Source organism: Galeopterus variegatus, unplaced genomic scaffold, assembly GCF_000696425.1.
Source record: "Galeopterus variegatus unplaced genomic scaffold, G_variegatus-3.0.2 Scaffold1756, whole genome shotgun sequence".
In the NCBI taxonomy this organism is placed as follows: Eukaryota; Metazoa; Chordata; class Mammalia; order Dermoptera; family Cynocephalidae; genus Galeopterus; species Galeopterus variegatus.
In genome coordinates, this window is record NW_007727867.1 from 379,111 (window position 1) to 402,277 (window position 23,167).

General features: G+C 34.4%; 1 protein-coding gene across 2 annotated transcripts in view; it reads right to left on the reverse strand.

Annotated features, from left to right (window-relative positions):
• Positions 1-23,167, reverse strand: part of GSK3B (glycogen synthase kinase 3 beta) — a 223,657-nt gene that overhangs the window by 67,641 nt on the left and 132,849 nt on the right. For both annotated transcript variants that reach the window (XM_008578782.1, XM_008578780.1), the window contains exons 4-7: positions 21,259-21,369; positions 16,466-16,596; positions 12,834-12,940; positions 8,471-8,568 (exon numbers count right to left, since the gene is read on the reverse strand). In XM_008578782.1, the coding sequence (XP_008577004.1) occupies positions 8,471-8,568; positions 12,834-12,940; positions 16,466-16,596; positions 21,259-21,369 (447 nt within the window). The remainder of the gene's footprint in view (positions 1-8,470; positions 8,569-12,833; positions 12,941-16,465; positions 16,597-21,258; positions 21,370-23,167) is intronic.

A 23,167-nucleotide genomic window follows, 5' to 3' on the forward strand; every position in this document is an offset into this window, starting at 1 on the left:
ATGCAACTGTGCAGAAGAATATGCAGTTAATAAGTAAAAGGTATTATATCCCAGGAAGAGTAACTATATATATGCATGCTGGTCTTTTGACTCAGGTCCTAAAACATAACTATCAGTAAATCAGTTTTGAGGTGATAATGTCATAAAACTTCATTTTGTGTGAAGAAAGTTTCTTTGCATAAATAAAAGTTATATTGGCAACTCAGTAAATAATTTTACACTGCATATTTTGGGGAAAGGAATGATTTCAAGTGGATGCCATCATTTGCAGGTCAAAAGCTAAACTGGTCCACACTGCCAGGAAATCACTTTTCCATGCCTGGGCACATGTACCGTTAAGTAAATACAGTTAACCAAGTACAAGTTACTGTAGACCCAGTAAAATTTCATAGTAGTAAGTTAAAACTCGTATTTCTTTTGATCTATGGAAAACATTAATATAATGTAAAAATACCGTTGAACAACTACATTAAAATAATTCTTTTAGGGCCTCCTTTACTCATTCACTTATTTTAATACCTACTGCAGGCAGTTACTATTAAGTGTAACCATAGTTCCTTGCACTACTATAAGGATATTTAACCTGGGGTTCTTGGATGAGCTTCAGGAAGGTCAAGAATCACCTGAAATTGTATGCAAAATTCTGTCACTTACATGTTTTTCTGGGGGAAAGTGTTCAGTGTTATTAACAAATTTTCAAAGTGGTCCATGATCCAAAAACTATTAAAAGCTGCTGATCTTGTCAGTAACGAACACAGAAAAATCTAAATAATAATACAAGAATGAATTAAGCACCAAGTAGCATAATCAACAGATATTTGGTTTATATATTACATACAATGTATATTACAGGGTGTAATGGGATGCACTTACATGTTCTGAGGAGTATAAAATGGAGATAAGTTTAATAAGTGGTCTCCGCAGTCTGTTAACAACATAAGAAATCTACAGCACAAGAAATGTCACCAGGTAATATATAATTAAACTCGAAATGCATGTTAGCAACAACACATCATGGCTTCATCAAAAATTTACAAAAAAAAGTATTTTATACTTATTAAACACTGCTTTAGTATATTAGACCTCTGTTTGAAAGACTGATTGACAGTGAAAAACGATAAGCCAGAAAAAGAGAGTGCATGCATATAGGCACTGAACAAACTATAGTGTGGGGATAAGATAACTGAAAATCAAAAATGATTGCTAAACAAAGACAGTGGAAATAAAACTAAATTATACTTGAAAGCAAAGGAACCAACCATTATAACCTTGACTGCTTTTTTTTTTTTTTTTTTTTTTTTTTTGTCTTTTTTCCGTGTCCGGCAACGGATTGCAACCCTCAGTGTTGCCCCCGCACTGGACCGGGAACCGGCAACGGGATCGCAAGCCTCGGCGTTGCTCCCGCGCCTCGCTCAGCCAGTGAGCGGGAACCGGTCCGTATATGGGATCCGAACCCTCGGACGGGAGCGCCACTGCGCTTCCCAAGCGGCGCACCATCCAGTGCGCCACCGGGCCGGCCCTTGACTGCTTTAACTGAAGCAAAATTAAACCTAGTCTAAAGACATCTGAAACAGATTTGATATATTCATTACAATAAGATTTAGGGGTTGCTTCCTTTAGCTGATGGTCACAAATTTTTATAATAGACATAATAAGGGGCCGGCCCGGTGGCGCACTGCTACAGTGCGCCGCTTGGGAGCGGAGCAGCACTCCCGCCGAGGGTTCGGATCCCACATACAGACCAGTTCCCGCTCACTGGCTGAGCAAGGGGCGGGTGCAGCACCGAGGGTTGCGATCCCGTTGCCGGTCCCGGTCCGGTACGGGCGCGACACTGAGGGTTGCGGTCCGTTGCCGGACACGAAAAAAGACAAAAAAAAGAAAAAAAAAAATAGACATAATAAGTAATAAATATGACTCACTGGGTTCTGGATATCAAGTTGATATTAAGGATCATATTGTTTTCCCCAAATCTACAAAATTCCATGAATGGAGGATACCAATTTAGTTACAATGAATCAGATAGGGTTTTTCCACTATCCTACCCCTCCCAGATATGGTGGTGATTGTGGTAGTAGTAGGAGTAGTACGAGTACTAGGAGTAGTAGGGGTAGTGGTAGTGGTAATTTAATAATAATAATAATAATAATAATAATAATAATAATAATAATACTTACTTCCTAGGGCTAAAACAAGGATTAAATGTGTTAATGACTGTAAAGTGCTTGGCCCAATGCCTGGTACAAAGTAAGGTTTCACTGAGTGGGCAGCTTTTATGATTTGCAGTAGTTTCTCAATAGTTGAAAATGTTGAACTCTGAGAAGCCAGGAATTCACTGAACTCCTTGTCCAGATTATACCAAAACAGCCATCAAATTAGAAGACTAGCAATTATTTAGACAAACATTTGTAACAAAACATGGCTCTCTTAACTCTATAAAACTATTTTTATTAGTTTACTCACAAAAAAATCCTGGTACCAAAGATTGTAAGCATCTTTTTTTTCATAGTTCCTCTGATTGTAAAAAGATATGATTGCTTAAAAAAAATCAACATCGCAGAACAGCAAGAAGCAAAAAACTGATAATTCTCTTCTTTTTCTCTCCTCTTAATTCCACTTTCCACTGGTAAAATTTAAAGGTCCTTCTAAATCTTTTTCTACTGTTAGGCCTCATAAGAAATGAAGTCCATCTACTTGGCCATAATAACATAATCAAAAGATTATTTGAATCTCATTGTGTTCTACCTTCAAACTTCTTACATAAAGTTTCTGTTAGAGATAAGATTATACTAGCTCTTCCCTGTGTAAAAGCTATCTACACAGGTATCTAAATTGATTAATTATTCCTGAGAGCAAGATATACAATAATTTAGTAAAGTTGTTTTATAAAAGAACTTTAATAACCTTACAGAAAATTTTAGTGTTGCAAATAATTTAAGGATCAATGTTTAGTGTCAGGCTTTTCTAGACATACCTAAATTTAAAAGGCCAGTTACTAAGACTATGAAAGTTACACTAAAATTCTATCATCAAGAGGTGGAACTCTGACTAATTCTACCCTAAAACTCTTCCTTTTGAAAGCAATGGTCAAATTATTACTACGACATAAATATGGAATTGATGAAAGTTTATCTCTAGGAATATTAATACATTCATATTTTTTAAATTCTACAAAAACGGTTGGTTTCTTCCAAACTTTTAGTTTTGTGATATTCTAATCCAGAAACTGAACTCTGAACTAAAGCTGACCTTCCCTTACTTGAAATTTATGTTTTAAAAAGGGGGGGTAGGGGATGGTGGAGAAACTATTAGTAAAACCTACAGCATTCCCAGGTCCAGAACTTCCTAAACTGCTTCAACTTCAACTCATTTGGGGAATTTTTGTGACATTAGTCATTTCTATAAAAAAGTTAAGGATCAAACTTTGATAGGCCAATATATATCATCCTACCTTAACAACATTTTTTTCCCCAATTACATAATTCAGAATGTAATCATACAATGGAATCTATGCAGTCATTAAAAACTGTACTTCTTGACATGTGAAATATTCAAAATTAATTAGTAAAAAAAAAATCTACAAAATAGTAAGATGGCATTTTTATTTAAACATAAAGAATATATATCAAAATATTTACAGAAGTATTTTTCATGATGTGCCAGAACAGTGAAGATTGTTTTCGTTCTTTCCTTTGTATTTGTCTATATGTTTTCTTAGTCTTCTGTATTGAGAATATAAAATTACAGCACTTGTAATTATAAAAAAAGTAACACATTAAAAAATATTACCTTCACTAGGATTATGCCAGTATTTAGAGAACTCTCTTTTCTAAATAACTCCATTGCTTTGACTGAAGGCAGATGTGCCAAAGGACAATATTTTATCAGTGAATATATGTTTGAAAAATTCCTGATGCAGGTTTTCCCAAAATGTTTTATTTTTCACCATGTATCTGGAACCACATCAGATATTTTGTGAGGTTATTTTGGGTAGTATATGCTAAGGGAAAATTTAAGAAAAAAATCTTATCTGAGAAGTCCCTAACAGAATTTCTCTTTTTATAAATTCTGTGAAAATCCAAGCATTTTTTTATAAGCAGACGTCAACTGGCATAATGAAATGCTGATCTGATAATCCTGTGTATAAAAAATTAACCTAAGAAAGTTAAGCGTTTTTCATGCTCAGAAATGATTTTTCATAACTTTCGATTATGTTCTGTTTTATAGTTTTATTCAGAAGATAATGTATTTGAATTTTATTCTAAACATTTTGCAAAGCCTTATTAGAGGGCAAGGAAGGAGATTAAAAAGGTCAGCTAGAATGAGGTAAAATTATTCAATTTATAAAACTGTGCTACACATGCTATAAATTATCGGCAAGGACATCTGAGCCAATAAAGTTTAATAAATAATATTTACAAAAATCATACTTTTTTTATTAATTCCCAGTTAACTCCAAATTCATAAATAAACAATGATCTAGCAGTTTAATTCAATTCAAACCTTTACTGACAACTATTTTGGGGACCTTGGATATTAAAACATAACAATAAAAGAAAATCCCTGCTCAGAAAGTTTATAAAATGATGAGGCAAGTCTACCACATAAAAAACATCATGAAGTTTGCTATATGATTATCCACTTTCATTTTTTGCTTAAATTCAAGCTCAGAGAGAAAAGTATCTACTTTACTGGGGATCAGCTACCCACAGATATTTGGGTAATACCCATAAGGTTTTCAACTGAGAGAACAGAAAGAGATTAGAAAAGAACAGTTTAACATGGATTCCCTAATTACCACAAGGACTAAGAGCTCATGACTATTACCTCAAAAAACTTGAGAACTGAACTGGGTACCTATGAGACCATCTTTCATGGAAAATTCAAATCCATTCTTGAAGCTTAGTAGCAATACATGAAAATATTTGTTTAAAACACAAAATGTCTTAACATTTAACTTTGAAAACTAACATACACAACTTCTCTTTTCCTTTTTTTTTTCCTTTTTTGTCTTTTTTCGTGACCGGTAACGGGATCGCAACCCTCAGTGTTGCGCCTGCACCGCGACCGGCAACGGGATCGCAACCCTCGGTGTCGCGCCTGCACCACGCTCAACCAGTGAGCGGACCGGTCTCTATATGGGATCCGAACCCTCGGCGGGAGTGCCGCCGCGCTCCCAAGTGCCGCACTCTACCGAGTGCGCCACCGGGCCGGCCCATCTTTTCTAATTTATAATTCAGATCAGGAAAACTGGGACAGTTACATCAGCATTAGTTGTGAATTTTTATTTCAATGAGACCTCATATATAATTCAACATTTAAGGAATAGATATTAGCAATAATAGGACCAAAAAGATTTAGAGCTATATTAAACACTCACAAAAGAAACCCCCACAATGTTTATTAACCTCCATGCAGTAAGATTTAAAGCTATACTAAATATATACACATACACACTCACAAAAAAGTGTCTATTAACTTCCATGCAATGTATACCTTCAGGACAATAAATAGGTGGTAAACTGATATTCAGTCTATCCTGGGTATCCATGCTCCAGAATGCAAAAAGGACTTAGAAACTAAACATCTCAAAGTGCCCTGAAATGCTTGGGAACACTTTTGTTTCCATTATCCCATGTCATTGCCAAAACATCTTATAGACAGTGATCATGGAACTACAGTAAGGTGATGACTATGTTCCTTAAGTACAAATGCAAGATGATAAGATAACATGTAAATGACAAGAGTGTTTTGTTTCAGAGTTGGCCTACTACTATAAATTGGCCATGAACCAATTAGTAACAAATAAACCCAAATAAAAATAAAGTCTTAAACCATCAATAACAAACTGACAGTTTCTAACAAAATCTATTAAGTAGGTAGCATAAACCCATATTAGCAGAAAATTGAATCATGAGGATTGACAAAAAGTGGTACAAACAAGCTCTAGACTGCTGTGGGTTTAATTGTATCCCCCAACATCCATGTGTTAGAAATTTAATCCCCACTGTGACAGTGTTAAGAGGGTAGGGAATCCTATTATGGTAATTGAAAGGTGGGGTCTTGAAGAGATGATTAGATTATGAAGACCATGCCCAAGTATATGCATTAACTGATTGATGGTTTACTGGTGGTCATGAGCATGATTCTGATGGCTTTAAAAGGAGGGCCCATAAGAAGCTTGCTCTCTCTCTCTCTCTCTCTCTCTCTCTCGTTCCGCCATCCGCCATGGGACACCCTGAGTCGCTGAACAGAGTCACCAAGAAAAAAGCCCTCACCAGATGTGTTCCCTGGACTTTGGACTTCCCAGCCTCTGAAACCGTAAGAAATAAATATTGTTTCTTTACAAACTACCCAGTTTCAGGTATTCTGTTATAAGCAATACAAAGAGACTAATACACAGACTTAAAGGCTTATAAGGTATTATGGCAGGCATGAATATGGACTCTTCGCAGATGTTCACTTAGCTTCCTCCACAATTTCATTTGTATCATGAATGAATGAATTAAAATTAATAACAAAATAAATCATCACAAAATTCTAAAATATAATCAGTAAAGAAATAATGATTCTAATGAGCTAAATATATATGACAAATAGAACAGCACTATGCCCAAAGAACTGTAGTGTGGTGAGTTCAAGTACCTCAAATGAAAGCCTATAGATAGAAAAAATGCTGATGGTTGCACTAGAACAGGGTCAGGAAACTATGGCCCACTCTCTGTTTTTCTAAGGCCCATGAGTTAAGAATTTTTACAGATATGCAAATCAATTTGATGATAGGAAATACTAACTTTGAACCCCAATTAAGAGAAATGCTATACCCCCCAAAAAGAACTCTATTCTTCTGATTAGTTAGTAGGCATGTATTACAAAAAAATTGTACTCAATTATTATATTCTGGATTTCATCAATAAAACATTTGTGAAAATGTGTTTTTAAGTACCTATATGACATCCCTAATTTTGCCTTTTGGTCCACAAAGCCTAAAATATTTTATCTAGCCCTTTACAGAAAAAGTTTTCCAATCGCTCTGTATTAGAGCATTAATTCAAATAATGGGGAGTATGCAAGCTTTTAGGAAACAAAGAAAGCCAACTATTTGAACTTAGCTCTGGGTACATAAATCAGAAAGGAATTAGTTCTGTCAACAAAACAAAGGTTAAAGCTTCAACCTGAAACTAAAAGATGGTTACCAAAAAAAGACTGCAAATATAGTGGTCTCAGCTGAAAAACTTTAGAAATTAGATAGACAGTAAGGAAGATCACTGATCACACACTAGTCTTTTCAAACACTTGAACACACTGAAATATAGGAAAATTGCCTTTGATCAAAAGAAAACATATTTTTATGGAACGAAGTTCAAGGATTTTAAAATAACTTGATCACAGTCCTGTGTTCAACTAGTGGAGGATACTGAGGAGTTACGGCTCAGCCTAGTAAAAACTAAACTCACACTGTCCAAAGACAGAATGGGCTGCATCCGAAAGTAGCAATCTAATGCTGGAAGTATTCAAGAATACACTGGAAAACCACCTCGCAGGAAGGTAACTAAAAGGTTTTTTTCACTGGACGGAGAATGGGACTACATGACCTCTAAGGAGATTTTCAATTTTACAATTCTATGCAAAATTCTAGGAAATCACGAATAAAGCCCAAAAGACAGCAGGTGCTGCTGCTCTGGCCAAACTGAAACTTTAGAATGAACCACTCTAGTGCTGTAAATATAGACACTAGAATTTTGATAAGGTGTGCAGACTTCCTTTGAGATCTCAAATATTAAAAACGTTAAAAAATTACATTTAAGGACTCAGTTAAAATCTAAGCTCTACTGTTCTTAAAACATAAATTCTAAGATAATATTTTGAATCTGCTATTGTTAATAAAGGTGTTGACAGACCCAATAAATAAAATATTAAGTCATAAATCAAAATTCTGCTTCTATTAGTGGTCTAGCCATACATGCAGTCATTCATTCTTTCATTTATAAATATTTATATATTGAATAAATACAATTATTTCCTATGTGCTCCAGAGAGTATTAGGAAAAGAGAGCAAAAAGAAAGTTTCTTTCATTCAGTTTACCTACATTTTAGAAAATTATAGTCTAATTTTCCTTTTTAGTACTTTTAACTTTCCTGCATCTGATATACAAAATAGTTTTTCTAGGATCACACAAAAGAAGAGTAACTCAATTAGGAATCAAAAGGCTGGGTGAGTACTTACTAGGGTACTTTGAAAAGATTCATATTATCTTTTAATTCTATTTTTCCATGAACTTTTTGAGGTACCCTCATATACCTGCTCTATAGCTGAACTTTTGATGCGACCTTGGACCATTTTCTCCATTTTTTAAGTTTCGTGCACATGTGTGCGTTCGTGCGTGTGTGAGAGAGTGCGAGAGAGAAATGTACATATTAAAACAGCACCGAAATTCCTTCCAGTTCAAAAATTCTGATTCAACCTTCTCACCTTGATTATTTCCACCAACTGATCCACACCACTGTCCCCTGGAAATATTGGTTGTCCTAGTAACAGCTCAGCCAACACACAGCCTGCAGACCATACATCTGAAGAGAAAAGAAAACAAAGGCTTATTAATACTTTGTAGCTTGAGTTGAAAATGTTTGTATACATTTTCTTTTTTTTTTTTCGTGACCAGCAACGGATCGCAACCCTCAGTGTCGCACCCGTACCGGACCGGGACCGGCCACGGGATCGCAACCCTTGGTGTTGCCCCCGCCCCTCGCTCAGCCAGTGAGCGGGAACCAGTCTGTATGTGGGATCCGAACCCTCGGCGGGAGCGCCACCGCGCTTCCCAAGCGGCGGCGCACTACAGCAGTGCGCCACCGAGCTGGCCCATACATTTTCTAATTCTATTTTGATCTCAGAGTAAATATCACAAGTACAAGACTGTATAATACAAAACAGAGAAAAAAGTCATAAAACTTCCCTAATGTATTTTTAAATTAAGCATTAAACTTACTAAAAAGAAAGTGCCAATACGAATATTCCAATAAAGTGTAAAGTCTATTATTATCAAACATCAGGTATTCAAGTCTTCAAATAACAAGACAGAGGATTATAGTACCAAAGCTACAGCATAACTATCTACTTATCATACTTGAAAATATGTCAAAGTGACAGAATCTCTGCACATTAGTAGGTGCCTACAGATGAGCAGCAAGCAAAGGTTCAATCTCTCATAGACACTGAATTTTAAGCCAATGCAAACTCTGAGGAAAATTTTTAAGACTTCAAATGGTTGACTTTTATGCTATAAGATGACTGAGAAAAATGTGCATAAATATAATGTCATTTTTAAGTGCAAAGAAATGGCAAAGATAGAAAACTACATTTTATTTCATAAATTATAAAAATCATTCACTTATAAGTCAAAGCAGAAACCTCAATCCTGAGAGACAACTTTGAAAAATAATTTAATACATTTTAATAACTTAATAAATAAATTTAATTAATAAACTTTAAAAATAATTTAAAGCATACATGCTGACTTACCCAGGATTTACACCCTACTTTATATCTATTTTCCATGGATAATTAGTAATAGCACCCTTTTTCTCTCTCAAAAGTATTACCAGATTAGGAGATAAATTATACGGTCAACCCTATTTAAAGCCCACTATTAAGACTTCCTGCAAGGAAAAGCTGCTTTTCAGTTTCCAGATTTCTGAGATTCCTAGGTTTTTTATGTAGCAATACTCAAGTGCTTTAGGGAGATGAACATAAATCATTGCTGGGCTTTCCCATTGTCAGTAGGGAAGAAGAAAAACAGTGAATGGCATGCAGACAGGAGGTCTGATATGGTAAAATGTACTATCAAAAAGGACTGGAAATCCTTGCTCCACTGACTAATTTTTACTGACCTAGAAAAAATGTGTCATTTACACGGAATTAATTTAAGAAACTCAAGTTGTTTTATCCAGTTCCAAGTGGTGATAACCAAGATACTCATTCTGCAAACATACACCAAGAGAGTCCTACTTGATATAATGGGAAATTGCTAAATGAAGCAAATATGAAAACCTGCTAGGGAATTCTTACTTCACTCAAAGCCAATAGTAATATTAACTCTTATAGTTAAGTGGCAATGATGTATCTCCTTATTAATGTAAATGCTTTATTTTGATCTAAGTTTAAAAATATCTCTTTTCCTAGCTAATTAGACAGAAAAGTAATATGCACTCATTTCTTCATAATACAGAACAATTCATCTCAAAGGACAAGGTTGGAAAAATTGCAGGGGAATAACTATGCCTTCATAAAAAAAAAAAAAACTACAACAGGAAATACTTTCTTAGGCAGGATTCAGCTACAAATATGGAAAACAAGGAGCAAAACACCAAGGAATCTTATTGTCTAGTGGTTATCAAAGATTAATAATCAAAAGATTTAGGTGACAACTATAACAGTGGTCTTCAATTCATGTTAAATCAGTCAAATTACTAAGAACGAGGTATTTATCATTCACTTTCTGGGAGATACCGAAATCTCATCTGTTCTTACTTCACAGACCAAATGAATGAAATTCTCCAAATAGAAGAAAACGACTAAACAGAAGGTAGGACAAAAAAAAAAACCGCTTCGGCCAATTGAATTTTAGTTACTTAGGATTCGACTAAACAGAAGGTAGGACAAAAAAAAAAACCGCTTCGGCCAATTGAATTTTAGTTACTTGGGATTTAAGCCAAAATAGCATTCTATTTCATACTTAACTCTAATTCATGGTAAAGTAATCTTTCAAGGCCATTTATTTTGCACACTTACTTCACAGATAAATTCGGTATGATAAAGCTAAATGACCTGTCCAAGGTAAAGCTACTGAACCCATTCTCAATTCCCAATCAAGACACCACTGTCCTGAATAACTATCTTACTGTCACAGAATAACAGCTTCTTCGAAGGCCTGTAAGCTCAATTCCTTAGCTTTTTATTCTTAGGTTTTTGGTCCTATTTTGCCATTTCTTGATAAGGCAATACAATCATAGCCATCAGCTCTGGTTATATACAAATATGACACCTAGTCAGAACCTGCTACTCTTTCATTTCAAACATTATTGTTAAAAACGTTTTTTAAATGTACCTGTATTAGCACACTCCAAGTACCTTTTTTTTGGTCTGTTTACAAATCTTACAGAGCCTTAAGAGGCAAATATACCACGTCTAAAAAGGGAGGCTCAACAGGGCTCAAAAGGCCCCAGTTTATATAAATGCTCCTCAATGTGTCAGATGATAAGGATATGACATTTTTAGAAGAATCAAACTGCCTTTATTTTAGGTGACTCTGATACAACTCACCCTAGTATCTTGTATATAGATAATCAGTATCATATTTATGAATAAAATATAAAGCAGTTGGAAAATCCAATTACATCCCCAAAGACAAAGGGCTGAAATTTGCACTTGAAGAGAGTCAAATTAACGAATACTGCAAAAAGAATGCCACCGTACATATTTATAGTACGTTTCACCAATATTTTTTCGAGTCCTCACTGCCACTCAGAAAAGTAGGCAGAACTGTTAGTAACTCCACTTTAAAGCTCAGCTTAGTAGGAATAAATACAGAACTCAAATCTAGGTCGACTCCAAGCAAAATATTCCTTGTATTATTTCTCATCTATCCATTAACATATACCACATAACACAGGATGAGATTCTGAGCATTACATAAACACACACATTATTATACTCTCTGTCTTCTAGTGCAGCAGGTCTCAAAGTGTGGTCTGCAGAGCCCTGGGTCCTCTGGACATTTTCAGAGGTACTGGAGGGCAAAAATATTTTCATAAGAATACGCCTTTTTCATTGGGTTGAAATTTGCACTACAAAAGAAATGGTGGGTAAAATTGCTGGCTCCTTGGCATAAATCACAATGAGCTTTGGCATTTTGCCCTTTGCCAAAATAAAAATGGTAACGTGTTTCTGTTTAGGAGTAACTGTTCACATCAGTGAATTTCTATTTGTAACAACAACAACAACAAAAAAAAAAACCCCAAAACTGTCCCAAATTCTGGTTGCTTTGTTATCTGCATGCTTTTGTTCTGTTTCTGAACTAAGAAATTCTCTTCAGAAACAATATATGAGTAAAATAATTTCGGCCTCCACCTGCATACCTAGCCTAAGGTTGCTCCTCAGGTTTCTTAGCTTCCTATTAAAGTCCAGCTGATCATGCTCTCTCTTCACTCCTAGCTAGTGAGCTTTATAAAATGGGGGTAGAAAAGGAGGTCAATGAAGATTGAAGCTAATTATCTCTATTCAATTCCTTCTATTACTAAACATCTCTGGTGAAGAATTCTACAGAATCAGTGGGTTTAGCCAAACTACCTTACTTAAGCTGACTTAAAATTAAATAACCAATTGAGACAGCATGGTAGGAATGTCAATAATATGGTCATCATATTGCTTTCATTATTACATAATAAAATAACATTATTAATTAACAAATTCTCCAATTGGTAACCAAGCTCAGAAGTGGGTATTTCAGGAGAATTTAAAAAGAGAAAGTGAAGAAAGAGTATACTTCGGATTTACTAAAAACTTTAAGGTAAAAACAAATGTCTTACTCAAATGTAAAGGAATAGCTTTATAATTCTAATAGTCCAAGAAAACTAAAAAGAGAATAGTAAGTATATCTTAAATTCCAAAAGGTGAAATTTTTAAAATTCTATACATTTTTGCATCTCAATCTTTTAAGAAAGAACATTGTAGAGCACACTCATCTTTCTATGGAAGTGAAAGTATAGATCAGTACCACCAAATTACTAAACTCAAGATGTAATTAATTACAAGCATTTTATTCAGATTCAGTACTTACCTATACTAGAGGTATAATCAGTGGCTCCAAAGATCAACTCTGGTGCCCTATAGTACCGAGAACAGATATACGAAACATTGGGTTCTCCTCGGACCAGCTGCTTTGCACTGTTAACCAAAAAAAAAAAGGGCAGAAATTCTTTAAATCTAAACCTTAAAAGAACCTAAACTGCTATCAGTAACAATACCAAGATTGTCTAACATTCACATCATTCCAATCACACAACATACAAAAAAGAAAATATGAACAATAACTATCTCCAACAGAAAAATTACGGGCCGGCCCGGTGGCGCACTGGATAGTGCGCCGCTTGGGAAGCGCGGCGGCGCTCCCGCCCGAGGGTTCGGATCCCACATACAGACTGGTTCCCGCTCACTGGCTGAGAGAGGCACGGGAGCAACACCGAGGGTTGCGGTCCCGTTGCCGGTCCCGGTCCGGTGCGGAGGCGACACTGAGGGTTGTGATCCGTTGCCGGACACGGAAAAAGACAAAAGAAAAAAAAAAAGAAAAAGAAAAATTACAATTTTACCACAGAGCTCTGCAAAAAATCCTGGTAATTTTTAAAGAAAGAATTTGTCAACTGTCACCTAAGGAAAAAGATATAAAAAAATCACAAATGGATAAATGTTAAACTTCTGCTGATCCTTTGTTCCCCAAATTCCACCTCTAAAATACAAAGAAGAAAGGACAAAAAAGTAAGAGGTACTGCCCCCCACCAAAAAGCATATTCGATTATAAGAATGAATACTCCTCGCTCAATACATTTCTTTAAAAGGGTGACAAATTGGCTACTGTTTTACAGTTTGACTCTGACTCAGGGTGAATATCTCAAGGCTTACAGACCCAATCTATTTTATATTTCACATTTTAGTCAATTTATTAACTGTCTAAATATTCATTACCCAATAAACTGCAAAAAGACAGGCTTTCAGCTTTAGGGCAGAAATGATCCACAGCTGATAAATTCTAACTCTGCTGTGGTGAGTTTAATCACATGTTCTTTTATTCCAATTTTCTTTCTGAAATACTTTGTAGCATATATTTTAAACATCAAAGTAAATTATAATTAATTTTTTGAGATGTTTTCTTGGATAATTGGAAGACACATGAAATAAACTGCTGCAGAAGCTGATCTTTTTGACATATAATAATGACAAAGGTAAACACAGGAAATAAGTACAAGCAACAAAATCAAAATAGTAAAAAAAGTGAAAAAGTAAGAAAATTTTGAGTTAAAGGTACAGGAAAGCCAGAGTAAAACAGATGAAAGTAGTCACAAGCATTTCAAAGTCTGGGCTTTCTTTTCTTCCACTTATATCTAGTCAATATGACTCCAACTTTAGCTTGTTTTTCCTTTATCACCAGTTAACTCTCTCCTCAAGTACTGACATACAACAACAATTTCAAAAATTAATAAATATTAATCCCTGTTTTCAGGCTGCATGTAAATTAAGATACTTAGTTTTAAGCATAATTGGTAAAAGACCTTTCTACCTTCTAAAGGACATTTTTCAATAAAGATAGATTCCAATTACAGTCAGAAAATTCACTAAAAGACAAAATGGTAAAACTGGACGCTTTGCAGCCTGTAGGTTTTTTCACTACTTCATGGAGCTGCTTCTTTCTCTTACATGTGGGGCTGGTTGTAACTCCCTGCACAATATAGTGGTCACATATACCTCTGGTCCTTAGACAGCCCTACTAACCCTTCAGCTACTTCCAGGCCCTATTTCATCCAACAAAGAATTACTAAGAAGAGAGTAACACTGTTTTGTTCAAGTAACCACTGACACTACTTGCCCAAACCAATTTTATTAAAAACAAAAAGGCAGCTTTGTTATCAGAAGGTTTGTAAAAAGGAGCTATTACCATGCAAGTGAAATCCTATTCCTAATTTATTAGAACAAAGCTATTTTATGTCCTAAGAGAATGGCCAGTGCCAACAATGTTTTGACACTATAGTGAGAAGAGAAACTCTACTAAATTTGGTGTCTCATAGTTTTTTTTATAACAGTCTATACCAGTCAGTCACTCTCGGTGGGAAAGATACCCCATAACAATAAAACTCATCTAATTTGGGCAGTTTTTCCTATAGATAATAAGTAGTAGTGCTTTGTTTTAAGTACCAAATAAGAATTTTGATTTAATATCTTTCACTTTTTCTTATGGTTCAAGGAACAAAGTCATAACCTACAAAATGAGTTGGATCCTGTGATAGCTGTTGGAAATTAGGAAACAGTATAATGGGGATGGTATGAAAAAGGACACACTTTTGAGACTAAAAAGAATTACTATCAAGAGACAGCCTGTTGAAAATATGTCCTATGTTAAACTCAGAATTTAAACTGTGGATTGATGTAAAAGTATTACAAAGAGGTAGGAATACAGATATCAGCAGGTGTGGGTCAACATGTAATCTACAGATGTAAGTTGAAAAATAAGAATTTGTGACAAGGATGAAAATAATTAAATTGGAGAGAATCCAAGTTATGTGGAAATGTCTTAGGAATAGAGAGGAGACGTATTACTCCAGGTGATTACACTAGAGAGGAAATAGTAGAGTAACTGCATGAGTTACATGGGAATATACGCTTGACTGCATGTTGAAATGTCAGATCAGACAGGCACAAGATGCTGTAAACTATGGAAGTAGAAAGGATGACATATTATTACAAACCCACAGTCTGTGACCAAGGAACTAGTTTAAGAAAGCAGAAAGTCTGTTAGAATTTGCAGAAAAGAAGGGAAAATAAAAGATTAAATTATAGAGAAAAAGGAAACACTGCAACTAAATCTTTTATCTCATCTCTAAATTTTGAAATTAATCTTGAAGTAAAAAGGATAATGTATAATTTTTTAAAAATTAGTTCTCACTGAAAAAAGAGTACATACACATAATATACATTTAAACAATACTAAAGTACAATCAATGAAAAAGTGAATTTCCCAACTACACTATATTTTCAAAGTTTCCCTTCTCAGGGACAATTAATGTGACGATTATGTATCAGTCCAGGAACAAGCCATACACAGACAAGCATAGATTTGAATATATATAGTCACACTCTGTGGTTTTTAAAACATAAAAGGTAGCATACTATACACATAGCCCTGACCTTGCTTTTAATATTTAATATATATTTTATCATTTAATATTTTCTAGAAATCATTCCTTTTCAGTTCACAGAAAGCTTCCTCATTCTTTTTCATGGCTGCATGTATTACATTATATGTGTATGTATAATAATTTATTTGGTCATTTTCCTACTAATGGTCATTTATAAACAACGCTATGATAAAAATCCCTTTATATACACTACTTTGTAAATGTGTATTTCTAAGAAAACAATTCTTAGAAGTTAAATTGTTGGATGAAAATGAATACATATTTATAATTCTGACAGAAACTACCAAAACTAACCTCACAAGGAACAGCACTAGTTTATACTCCCTGAGTAAGAATTACAGTGTTTAGACCGACACCGTAAAAGGAATATACTCAAAAGAGCATATCGTGGGGAGTGGGAGAGGAAGGAAAAAGAGAGAAGGGAAGGAAGGAAGGAAAGAAAATGGGGAAAGAAGGGAAATGGGAAGAAGAAAGAAGGAAAGGAAGGATGAAAGAGTTAGCTTACCTTCCAAAGTCACAGAGTTTTAAAACAGCTGTATCAGGATCCAACAAGAGGTTCTGAGGTTTAATATCCCGATGGCAGATTCCAAAGGAATGGATATAGGCTAAACTTCGGAACAGCTGATACATATACAACTGGAATAAATAATAAAAATTAATTGAATACGTCCTATCCCAAGCAAATCAGAATCCTTAAGTGGTAAGTAAATTAACAGATTCTCAGAATAGTACAGGTGAAATGCTGGGGATTGTTAGCACTCAATCTTCCTTTAAGAAGTTTCATGTCATTTCTATATTAATTAGCTATTTCTAAATGAATTAGCTAATTAAAATGTCATTAACCATATATAAAAATTGCACCATTCTTTAATAACTTAAAAAAGGGAACTTCACAATGTGCTTTATAACTTTTTATTTTACTCACGTCTCACCACAAGCTAAGATGGGCTTTTTATTTAAAACACATATGAAAAGCTAAGAGAGGTATCCCAAATCATATGACTAATAAGTAACAACGTTTGCACTAGAAACCAGGTCTTCCAATTTTTAAGTTCATCATTTTTTCTAGTATATCAGGCTGCTTAATGTAAAAGTATTTCCAGTGTCATCTTTAGAATCAATTTTTTTGAGATGACAGCCTCCAAAGGTTATTGATAGAGAGGCCTAGGAAAACTCATAGATGGGCTGCGAAAATCTATAATCAATGACCTAACAAGACATCAGTAACCATGATAGTAGCATCACTTTTCCTGTTAATACCCTTCAGAAATAAGTACACTTTAAAATGCCATTTTTAAAAGTTGCCTAGCTAACTGTTGACTTCGCCTTAAAAGAAGGTCTTTTCAATTTTATTACCAAAAAGATACATGGAGAAACTGGGTCTGCATGAAAGGACCAGACTTCTGAAAGGGGAAGAGAAGAACTTTCTGGAGACAGTCAGTATATCTTAAACCTCTGTTTTTCCCAAGGTCAGTGTTCTGATTCACTTTAAAATTTTTCTGATTACTCACCTTCTGACCTCTACTGCAAAGTTATATACCATGAAAAGAATTTTTGAAATGATTCAAACCAAGATAGCAATGTCTTGGTAAAAAACAACAAAAAGATAGCTAAAGGTCAGATGAAACACTGACATATGGTACCATCTTTAGAGGCTATTGCTAAGGCTTAGGTTAATTAAAATTAACATGAACCCTACTTTCCTTCAAGAGGCATGATGAAAACTTCAGACAGCTGAATTTCAGTACATCCTTAATGTTAATTTGAACTAAAACTGGAAAAGTTTAGTTTCTTTAAAATGAAGCATGACGTAAAATGTATAGAAAATATCTTCAATAAGGTCAGCATTTTGCCCTGAAGCTAGAATTAAGGCATTTAGGTATCCATATAACTTTTTTAAAGCTTTGTAATTCTACTATTGTATCATTGTTCAATCTCCAAGTCCTGAAGCTTACTCTAAGAGTTTTTAACTCATTACCACTAACAAAATGATCTCCCATAAGAAATTGAGTTCATAGACATTAATTTACTAAAGAAGATATTCTACTATCTCTGTGTCAGGGTACTAAGGTCTAGGTCAGCAAGAATCAGTGAAAACAAAAGAAGTTTTCTTTGTAAAAAGTGCTTAAAAGTTCAAACAAAGTTAACTTTAAGATGTCTTTTTACTTTATTCTTTCATCTGAAAGATCTACACTATTTCAGTTCTCTTCACTTTAGCTTCTGAAAAGTCAAAATCAAAAATGAAATATGTAATTTTATATCTTTTGGTTGTTATTTCACTTTGTAAAAGTATACAGAAAAGTATAAGAAAGCTGAGAGGCTTTCTATACTAGGAAGACAGCAAACACAATAACAAAAAAAGAAACAAAACTTATCATGTGCCAGGCACTATTCTAAGTGCTTTACACGCATTATTTCATTTTTCCTTATAATACCCTATGTAAGTACTACTATTATTACTATTTTAAATATAAAGTAACTGAGGCACAGAGAGATTAAACAACTTGCCCATTACCACATTTGTAATATTCTATTTTATTTTATTTTATTTTTTATTTTTTTATTTTTATTTTTTTGTCTTTTGTCTTTTTTCCGTGTCCGGCAACGGATCGCAACCCTCAGTGTTGCCCCCGTACCGGACCGGGGACCGGCAACGGGATTGCAAGCCTCGGTGTTGCTCCTGCGCCTCGCTCAGCCAGTGAGCGGGAGCCGGTCTGTATGTGGGATCCGAACCCTTGGACGGGCGGCGCACTATCCAGTGCGCCACCGGGCCGGCCCCACATTTGTAATATTCTATAATCACTTGGGTACTCGTCTGTTAATTATGATTTCTTTATTTTGCCATATTTCTATTCTATTAAATAAAGGTACAAAAATACAAGCACTAAATAGTTTGATAACTAAGTAAAAAACTATTCAACTCAAGTCCAATATTCTTTCCTCTGTGCCACAGCATCTGTTTAAAGCAAATAATAGAAAAACAATTTTGTTTACGAGTCACAAAAATGCACCCAGCTCTCTTGTAATCACTGAGACCCTACCCTTACAAGTCTTTTCCATTAAAAAAAATTTAAGTTCACAACATTTTACAAGCCATCTTTTTCAGCATTGCATTTTTAAGCCCCATGTAGTTCTGCAAGATGTTCCTCAGAAAAGCAAAGGTGCTCAAAACTTTTTAATTTGTGTATTAACTATCATCAACTACAAAATGGCCAGTAGTAGAAAAGTGGTGAAGAAAGTGGTTGCAAGCAATACGGTCACAGAACATAGTCAATTCTCCCAGAAAAAGTGAAAATTAAACAATCACAAAGAAATGCAGTTGTCATTTTGGTAACATGTATGTCAAACAAGTCCTTGCTAGATGGTGAGGTCCATTAAGGCAAGAGTTACATGTATTTATGACTTTAATTTCCATCTCTCAGTCTAAGGCTTTTCATATAATAGGATCAAAATAAAACTATACAGAATGAATAAGTGAAGCAGATCAACTCATAACCCATTAATACCAGACACAGTTTTCATCTTTTCAAATCCTTAAACACAAGAATAAATTTGTGTCCCCAAAGAATTATGCGCAGAGTAAATAATTCCAACTCTGAAAGACCCGTGGTTAAATAAAAGAACCATCCCTTTTCCTACATCTTTCTTTGTATGTGAACTTCAATATGTACAATAATTTTATTTTCTTTTTTAAAATATAGAATGCCAGAGATTTAGCCCAACTATATGCGGGCAAAAAAAAAAAAAAATATATATATATATATATATAAATAATGAAGGAAAAACAATACATGTATTAATAGGTCACTAACTAACTAAATTAGGATACAGTCATATGATGGACTAATATGTAACTATAAAAAAGTATGGCCACATACATATACAACTATACAGTAATTTCCAGGATATGGTTTTCATTTTTTTTAAAAAAATGGTAGAATGAAAAGTATACCTTATGTAACCATTTATATAAAAAGGGGTAGAAAGAATAATTACACATTTGCATATTTTAAAAATGAGCCGAAAAACTATAAAAAGTTTTTAAATATTTAACTCTGGTAGAGACAAGAAACAGAGTAAAAGCTGAAATATTATATACTTTGTTTAGTAGATTTTACCTCAGAACCATGTAAATATTTTATATTAATTTTAAAGTAAAGTAAAATTAATTTTTAAAAAATTTTAAACACAATCTATAAGAAAAGAAAATTGAAACAAACATTTCTGTTTTGCAAAGGTGCCATTGCTCTGTGCTGGCAATAATAAGAGCCACAGAGTAGGTAGACCCAAACCATCATTATTCTAAACTAAATAGCTCAAAGATTACTCTAGATTACTCAGTGTATCTCAAAGGCATACACCGCTGTGCTAGATATCTAGAATAGGGTCCGTTATTCTGAAACTGGAATAAAGTACTATAGTAAATTTATAGTAGAAAACTTTGGGATTTTTTGGTTCCTACTATCATCAATTTAACCACAACCTCAACCAAGTTTTGCTAAGTCCAAATAAAATTATACTGGAATCATATTTTAATTTCTAGCACTGAATTCAACAGGAATCCTGGACTCCTTGCCCAAATGATCTAGCTACCCAAAGTCCTTATAAAACTTCTATTATTAATGTTCCTGTTTTGGTACCCATTTTATTACTGTGAAATTTAAAGTTGTAACAATTAAGCAAAACTTCAAAACTCTGAAAATAAATCATTTAGAGTCAATGCCATTTTATTTTTTAGAGTCATTTCTTTAAAGGAAAATACAAAAAAAATTGCATTTAGATATCTGAACTTTCAAACTCAACACCTAGTTAATTTTCACTATACCACAGTTAATAACACTTTGTGCATATCTAAAATTGCCAAAAGTTTAAACTTCAGCTACAGATGCAACAAATACACCTACATATGGCAATAAAACACTGAATTTGAACATGTTTATAATTATATTTTACAATTTTATATGACGTACTTCTATTTTAGTCTATGGTACAATAAGGATATCAGAAATTAAATAAAAAGGTGCTATGGCTAGCAGAATTAAAATCCATAATTATCTGTGAAAAAAGTTCACCGCAACTTACCAGATAATCTTTAATATCTGAGTTTTGAAAGTTTAAAAGATGAAGCCTTCACATTTTGAAATGGTACAATAATTTAACTAAGCTTTAACAACACCTACTTTGCAGTCTTCCTCTGAATATTAAATGTAATAAAATAAAGTTAAAACATACCCAGCACTCTTCCTGGCTCATAATAAATATTTTCTAAAATGTGACCTTGTTCCATTTTTTACATACCTTGACATAGATCACAGGGAGTGTCTGTTTGGCTCGACTATAGTGTCTGGCAACTCTGTACACTGTTTCCGGAACATAGTCCAGCACCAGATTAAGATAGACCTCATCTTTCTGAAAGAGTTTATTAAAAAACAAAAAACAAAACTGATTAGAAACTGGTCTTTAAATATTCAAATTAGAGTAAATTCTCTACACATTCATTTATTTAGATTTTTAAAGAAAAGATTCATGTGTTCAATTTTAATTATACAAAATTACTTCAGAATATAACCATAGTAAAACCAAGTCTACCATACCTTCTTACTAATAATTCCATGGGGAAAAACAGCCATTTCAATACTGTTAAGATTCTCAATCATATTTAAATTATCATTTTGGTTACCATGCTTTTAGAGACTATCACCCATCATAAAATTTCATATTTTCTAGACTAAGAATCAATGCCCTCATATCTTACCAGAAAAGGTGGCATGACAGTAAGTAGAGCGTTGAATGGAGAGCTAAGAAACATGAATTTATAGCCCTACCTCTGCTGTTAATTGGTGTGTGCAAGTCATTTAATTTCTCTAAGCTTCAGATTCTTCAACTATAATATGAAGATTGGACTAGATATTCTTCAAAATGTCTCTAACCTCCACACAAAAAGATCCTATGGTTACCTGATAGTCTACGATTAGTAGAACAAGTTCTTGTCTTCTATAATTAACTGAAATAAAAAGAATAATTTATAAGGCAGTGAATTACCATACTCAAGCTTATTACAGGTCATATGTTTAAATATCCATTCTCAGCAGCATAAAGACACCAAGCCAAGATCAGTGGAGAGAAATAAAGGAACTTCAACTAAGTACCACATAGTAAAGAGGAACAGAGCAGATACTGTTCATGTGAACAATATGAGGTTAACCCAAGCAGAAAACAAAGTTGAGAATTACTATGTTCAACTGTAGAATTGGCTAATGAGTGAGTAAAACTGTGGACAAACTTTCACAATCTCCCAATTTGAAATCATCTTACTACCACACTGAAGTGGAGAATTACAATTTTTAGCATTTATTGAGCATTTTCTAGATGTCAGTAGCCACTGCAGAGGAAGTTAAGGATGGAGGTATAAAAAGAGATGACATCTAAATTGAGTATGAAAGAAGCATTTCAGGCAGAGTGAAAATTATATTCAAGATGTGTGGTCAAAGAATACAGTAGAGCTCAGGAAACAATATAGTGAGACATCATGCCATTGACCCTAACTAACTTTTCTGTATCCCTCGCTCTTTAAAGTTCTCCTCTCTTCCCTCAATAGCCAGCTTAAATTCCATGGTCTATCGTATCCTCATTCTCTAACACACGGGTAGGCAAAAAACAGCCATGGCCTGCTGCCTATTTTTACAAATAAAGTTTTAATGGAGCACAGCCATGCCCATTCAGTTAAGTACTGTCTATGGATGTTTTGGGACTAAAATGGCAGAATTGAGGAGTTGTGACAGAGACCAGATAGCCTGCAAAGCCAAAAATATTTAAGAAAAAGCTAGTGGTTTTTCTACAATCCTGGTTAAATCCAGCTTTCTGGCCAGTCCATGCCTGTACTCAAAGAGCTGAACATGGCTGCAAAGAAGCCTACAATTGCTCTGATTGGTCTCAGGTTAAAGTCATCATCAAGAAATTCAACTGGCCCAGCAATAACTAGACTATTCACTTTCCAAACTACTTCATTTCTCCTCACCTCCTCTTCAACCTCCAACCCCCCTTCTCTGTCCTCAACCTCAGCGGATGACCTTGGTTGCACCACTACATTTACCCACTTACCAGCATCTATCCTCATCCACTTTTCCTTTAATTCTGTAAATTGAAATAACCTGCCCAGACTCCATTCCAAGGCAAACACTGGTACATGGGGGGGGGGGGGGGGGGG